Here is a 7156-nt window from a genome sequence, read left to right as displayed (position 1 = left end):
AGGACAGCTCTCATGAACCCCAATGAATAAGAATTACCAGTACTTTGTCATTTTTACACCTAACAGAATTTTGTGCTGAATAGATACAAACCATGCCACAAAACTAAACAGGAATACTTTGGTCAAGCAAAAATCTATACCAAGAGCACTAGTGTATGCAAACAAAAATGTTACTCAAAATAAGCAGATTTGGATTAACATCACTATTCAATTCTGCAATCTATACTATGATATCTTGTTCCAAACTTACCTAGCTAGACAACAAAATTGAACAGACAGCCACTGTTGCTGTGTTTGAGTTGGTTTTGGTTTTTTTTTTTTTTTTTTTTAATGTGTATTGGTTACAAATTTGCTGTGAAAGCAGAACCAAAACTTAAGTGTCTTCCAGTAGCTATACACACATATACACAGACAAAACCAAAGCACCACAGTTGTGATGGTGTGTTTTCACAATATCTCAAATAACTCTACCACTGCTATTCATCACAGCCATTTTTTACAGTAATTTAAAATGGATCCATATCAACAGGACAAAGAAGTAAATGCTTCCAACTGTGGCATACTTGTACTGTACCCCTAGCACCCACTGGAGTAACAATTTTGTGTTTTACAATTTCATTTATGCTTCCTCCATTCAGCATGTTAAAAGAATGTGCTTTTCTGTTACACACTGGAGGCACTAAACAACTGATGGTGCTAATGTAACAACTGATGAGTGTGATGTACGTTCTGTGGGCACACCCACCTGAGTTCTCTGTCCCTTTCCCTTCCGTGTATGCTAAAACACTTTCATAGCCCGTATAGTTTAATGCTGACTGCACAGAAACTGCAGCATTGAGGACTTGCAATCAAGAATGACTGTAGGATTAAACTTACCCTAAGCGAATGGCTTCCTAGGGGACTCATCTTCCATGAAAACACAAGTAGAACTGAAATCCAATTGCAAGCTGAATGCCTGTGAATGACTGGATGCAGTTTCATGCGGACAAAGTGTGTAACTAAAAAGCCTCTGTCACTATTTTGCCAAAGTGCACCGCTGGAGTGTGGGATCACAAGATAAACCATTCTAGCCATGAGTAATCAGCAGTGCTGGAATTATGCAAATGCCATATAAGTTCTCATACACTGTATGAAAACAAAGTTAGGGAGAATATTTTCAGCTTGATTTTAATACCATGTGTAGAAACTTTGAAATTGTTACCTCACTAAATCGTACACATACACGCACGCACACTTGTTTTACTGCTATTAGCTCCTAATATTCTTAAGGGAAGCCAGCACAGTGACTACTGTAAAGATGACCCAGCTATTAATAGAAATACATAAAATCGTAGTCTTCATTACATGGAACCCTGTAAAATGACATTATGTCTCCAAGAGTAAAAGACAGCCCTTTATAACCTAGGAGATTTTTCTAACCTTGTACTCAGACACTATTTCCTTCAATATAGTCACAGAATTACACACAGATCACTCTTTTGAAAGGAAGTAGACCTTTCTACTACAGCAATTGAAAACAAAAAAATAGGTTTTCAAGTCTCTTGGGTGATAGAGGTAGATGGCTAAAACAATGGTAGCTTTGTACAGGAATAGCGATTATAGTCGGGAGACATGCTAAACAACATCCAAAGATTAAAAAACTTTTTGGTCCGTCAATATTTTAGACCCCTCATCAAACTTAAAATGTTCCTAGTAAGTTCCTCTCTCACAAGCCTTGGATTCCCATGCCTATTTAAAACTAACAAGCAGGAGCGTGCCAACAGTAAATTCACTAGAAGGCGATGGATGCTGGTGCATCCATGCAACCTCATCATAATGCAAAGCAGAGAAGAAATGGACTATGTGACTAGAATGAATACATGCAGTGGGCTGAAACAGAACATGGAATAATTCCTCTACCTTCATGGATTCAAGAACTATGATATTACTGGGAAAGCATTTGTAAATGTCAAGAGTGTTTCAATGTAGTTTGCAAGCTATCATTCATTTAGCTATTGTAGCAACAGAGCACAAAACCCTAGTCCCTTGTAATATATTTTCCTGCTCCCAAAGAGTGTTTGCTACCAAACGTTTTAGATCTTTCCTTAATCTTCAGCAGAGATTACCCCTTCCCTTAAAGGAAGCATTAGGAAAAAAACCCAAAACAACCAACTACTGATGTGCCAGAGATATTTCAGAAGTTTGAAATAGGTAACTGACAATCTTGCCAAGTAATGTCTGAAAAAGAAATCAAACATCTCCACTTACAAGCTATTTTGCTGCCTCTTAAGGCAAAAGCTACACTCCTATGCCCTTCCAAAAGCCCACTGAAACTTCACGGTTAACAGAAAGTAGACTTTACTTCTGCACTGTCATAACAGTTTTCCATTGGATTTCTTGTTTTACATGTTAACTTTCAAAATCATTAACCAACTTGGTGAGAGACTTTGTCTTGTCTAGCAAAACCTGAAAGGGAGATGGAGAGGCACAACACCCTCTCCACCCTAATTCCCTGAAATAAAAAACAAACAACAAACCTGAAAAAGGAATGTTCTTTTGACTTCAAGCTTTCTCAGTGTCAATAGTATGTTTTTAACTCTAAAAAAAGGGGTTTTTATGTGCACTTGTAACATGACTGCAGGTTTTAAAACATGTGTCAGTTCACTCTTTAAATTCTCTTGATGAATTTCATTGGAAGTATCTGCATACTGCTACTATGTTAAAGTAACTATAATGCTCTAGAAATATTACTACTTAGGGAAAACGTCACACATTTTACTTCTAGTAAGCGCATTGAGAGATCAGAGAGAAATTTAAATCAGTAGAGAAATGTCTATGTGGCACCTGTATTTTTGCATATCCACTCTTTGAAGCTCAAATGCTATAATTCTGAATGCTACAGATTGTCTTAATGCAGCAGTTGCTGTGAAGCATGAGAAGGTAAACAATTTATCAATTTACTTAATTACTTTTTCTTTCCCCTCCAGTGTAAATATTCTAGTTTGAATAATTAAAAAAGCAATTGCACTGAAGATTGCAGATCCCTTAGTAAAACGGTTCCTTTTAGCTTGCCCTCTTAGGATCTGACTCTTGGACTGAGATCATCAGAGCCATCTTCTTTGGAGTAGTCCACACATTTTTGCACAGTCATCAAGTTCCACAAACAATGTGATCTTTGTACAGTTGCACACTACTTTGGTTACAACAACACTAACTGTGTTCAAACTGTGGCTGACACATTTATTTTTAACATGAAGTTTTTATGTTTGGTTCACAAGTGAAGTTTTCTCATTTATTTGTCCAGCGCCTCACACAAACATGAGTGCCCATGTTGGAGTCTGCTGACCAACACTGTAGGCTGAAAGGAAACCTTGGGTTTAAGGCACCCAGAAAGCATCTTGTTGCAGAAGTCCTAACCACCTGTTATTGTAGCTCCCACTGCTGCTTCCCTTTATCACTTTTATTGAAAAGTGAAGTGGAAACAGACATGACTACTTAATGTTTAAAGTGTAAACCTCCTCTGTAACCTACAGGACCTACCCTTGATGCTGTTTTGGGTGCAGCTAATTAGCTGATACCACAATCCTTCTGAGCAAAATCAGTATCTTTTCCTCTTATTACAAATATTACATCTGTTCTCAAAAATAACCTGTTGCTATGATGATAAACTTGTGGTAGTTTTAGATTGTTTAAAACTTCCCCAATAAACATGATAAGAGGAAGAGACTGGAAGTGCCCCAGTTGGTGTAAGAAGGCAGATTTCAGAACAGGGAAGACTCCAAGGTACAAATTCCTGTCCACTTCTCTTAATTTGGAGCTGCCTAAATACTATCTTTCAGGCATGCCTACAAGTTTTATGGGGTGCATCCAAGATCTACATTCCCAATCCTCCTAGGGAATAGATTCAAATTTGTGAACTCCACCTCGAACCCAAGCAATGGAAGGCAAATGCCTGTCATGGTCTTTGTCCGATTCAGGCTGGCTCTGAGCACGCTCTGGCTTGGGGTTTAAAGAAGGCGGGTCAGGTTGCTGTACAGACATAGTCCTGCGGAGGTGGTTTCTCTTGCGCAGAAACTCAGGCTGCGAGTGGAGACCAAAGCTGCCTTTTCTCAAGATCATCCGAGAGTTGTTCTTTTTGGGTCGTGAATGGAGACTGAACTCCAGTGAGGCCAAGTGGGCTGCATAACCTTCACTGAGGAACTGAAATAGGAAGAAAAGAAGGGAGTGACAAATTACTGCTGCCTTGACCTATGAGTGCTATGAGATATTAAGTTTTGATCACTGGCATCCCAATTAGATACCTACAAATACTAATACTCCCCTCCATTTTTTTTTCAAGTGACCCATTTCATTCTGTCATTCAGAAATGTGCAATGCATGCACTTGTAGATACAGCCCACAACCACCTGATTGTCTTTACTATTCACCCTTCCAGAAAATGCCTCATTTGTAACCCCAACTGCCTTTCTTTGAAATACAGTTGCTGCTTTGTGTATTTGTGAGTTTGCACATGCATTCACGTGCATGCATTGCCTTGACTTCCCTAGGACTTCCTGACTGAATACCAAGAATTACTTACTTGGCACTGTGCCTGGTATTTCTTTGTGGATCGTCCAACTATGTAGATCTGGGATGGTGACAGAGCCAAGACACTGTACACAGAAATATCCTTCATGGAACCGTATGCAGCACAGATTTTGATGTGGCACTGAAACAAACATTACTTCCAAAGTGAGCGCACTATTGAACACCATGCAACTACAAGGCTGGCGCTTGATTTGCAGTAAAGCAGCATATGAGTTCCCTGTTAACAATTTTTGAACCTGATAGTATTTTCTATGCATACAGGAAAGAACAAGCAGCTCATTTACTGATTTGTCATGATTGGAGGTCCCTTTGGAAATCTTATCAGCTTTCCTTGCTCTTTAAAAAGTGAGAAAAGAAGTTAGGAATGGCAAAAAGACTTTGTGATGTTCAGTAAGACTTATTGTTCCGAAAGAAGGGAGATCTTTACTGGATTACATTCCCTGTAAAGAGGTTTTAAGGCTATAAATAGGTTTCTAGTACCTCTTGCATGAGATTCCGGAGAAATATAGTCTTTTGTCGCAGTGGGTCATGAACGAGTCCATCTGAGAAGAAGATCATCCCTTGTGGGAAATTGTGTTGGGACAACCACGAAACTACACGCTGTTTCTGCATATCTGGACGGCCGGTGATGTAGATAATCAGATATCCCAGGTCCTGCCAATGCCTGTCAGAAGAAGCAGTTAAATTATATAAGTGCAGAAAGAGAAAGAATACTCACAGGTCAGGTCAGCATCTTTTCTCAGACCAGTTAGAAGTTAGATTATATCCTTCAACAAGTGGAAAGCAGCATGCCTAAGTCTCTGCTCCAATCAAGAAACTAAGTAATAATGTCTACACTTCGGGAGAGAAGGAAGAAAGCAAGAGACGCTCTTATGCAAAATATTATCTAAAATATCAGAGCCATTCAAAAATATACTTAGAATAAACCTTGCGACACATCAGGTACTGCTCCTTTTGAAATCTTTAATTAGATTTCCTGTCATTTCAGCTATAAGGAATGGAAACCCTTGAAAACTGACATTTCTACGTTCTCATGCAAGTTCCAACATGAGAACTGCCTTTCCCATCCAGTGCAACATTAACAGACCTGCAAGAATGAATTAAAAGGCCTTTTAATTTTTGCTGCAAACAACATTCTTGCATTCCTGACATCTGATATTTTTAAAGTACAAATATGTCCTTATTTGAAATTAGTGAAACACAAAATACACATGGAATCATTATTAACTCACTGCACACACTTCAAGATTATATTCCCAAGAAGCAACTTTTTATCGCTAGGCAATTTAAACTACAAATTTCAATGTAATCCACAGCATTCTAATATTGCACTGAAATTCAGGCAGATGTGCTGTGCAAGAAAATACAGAAATGTATCTACAGAGAATCTTGGCCCTTAGAAAATTGCTGTCTGTTTAGTATAACAACCCTTTTCCTTCCTACTGTGTTCAAGCAGAAAGTCAGAGATTTGAAGTGTTCAAACATCATTTACCTGACAACATCAACGGCCCCCGCTCGGACTTTGGGGTCACTTCCCATAATTGAAACACTTGCTGCAAAGGAACCATCAATGCTGAACACAACACATTCCATTCCTCGGGGCAGTACAGTCAGGTAACTTGCTGCACTGCTCTGGTCCCCTCTGCAGAGTCAACGCAATAAATTAATTTAAAAAGCAAAATGTCAGAATGTATTTTCTGCATGTTTCAGTTAAGATTTGAAATTGGATCTTTCTAGACCTACAGCTTTGACCTCACTGTCAAATATGGCTTCTGATTTCAGTCTTACATGGGACAATCAAAACTTACACTTTTAGGTAAAAGTTTTTCAAAGAGAAATTTGGAAGCTGATCTTAATAAGAAATCACATGCATACAAATAACCAAAAGAATTAGAAAAAAACCCTGCAAACCAGCTTGAAGTACTCTAACTACTACTCAAACTTTCTCCATAAGCTTAACAATTGGTAATATGGACATTATCCACCCTCTATTCTTGCAAATATCCCCCCTTGCAATGGGAATGCCAGTTGAGAGGAGTAAAAAACAAAAGCAACAAACAACCAACCAAAAACACACAAACAACCAAAAACCAATGCAGTCATACATCACTCTTGTCATGGAAGGACATATGAAAACCATTTCCTTATGATGCATTTTCCCCAAGAGAACTGCATGTTAAAAAATGGATACATGACAAGGAAATCCAAAGCTCTTCTCATCCCACCACCTCCTGTTCCCTAAAACTTGTAATCTAAAGACCATGTTTATGTCTGGTGATGAAGATTCCTACAATATGTGCTCACAGCCTAATGAACAAAGACAGGACAATTTATTTTGTTCCTCTTTGAAACTTACTCCTGCACACTAAAGCTTCATTTTTTAATATAATTTTATTTGCGTTTCAGTACCTATTTTCTTGAATTGATTGCCTTTTTTATTAAACCAAGGTAAAACATTTTCTCCTTCTCAAGTTGCACTACATAGGATTGTAAGCTGACTTTGGACTTTGTTAACTGATGGGTAACAACACATTCTATTTCAGCTAAATTCTCTTCATTGATTTCATCTCCCAAGCAGGGATTCAAATGA

At 38.3% G+C, this 7156-nt stretch overlaps 1 protein-coding gene across 5 annotated transcripts in view; it reads right to left on the bottom strand.

The window, feature by feature from the left end:
- Nucleotides 1-303: 303 nt before the first annotated feature.
- PITPNM3 (PITPNM family member 3) overlaps nt 304-7156 on the bottom strand; it is a 52621-nt gene continuing 45768 nt past the window's right edge. For all 5 annotated transcript variants that reach the window (XM_068210814.1, XM_068210812.1, XM_068210811.1 and 2 more), the window contains 4 exons: nt 6059-6208; nt 5047-5230; nt 4559-4687; nt 304-4179 (listed from right to left, as the gene is read on the bottom strand). In XM_068210814.1, the coding sequence (XP_068066915.1) occupies nt 3871-4179; nt 4559-4687; nt 5047-5230; nt 6059-6208 (772 nt within the window). In that variant the 3' untranslated portion in view covers nt 304-3870. The remainder of the gene's footprint in view (nt 4180-4558; nt 4688-5046; nt 5231-6058; nt 6209-7156) is intronic.

This window comes from Anomalospiza imberbis, chromosome 20 (genome assembly GCF_031753505.1).
Source record: "Anomalospiza imberbis isolate Cuckoo-Finch-1a 21T00152 chromosome 20, ASM3175350v1, whole genome shotgun sequence".
NCBI lineage: Eukaryota > Metazoa > Chordata > Aves > Passeriformes > Viduidae > Anomalospiza > Anomalospiza imberbis.
The sequence above is the reverse complement of the archived record's forward strand: the minus strand, read 5'-3'. Positions and strand labels throughout refer to the sequence as shown.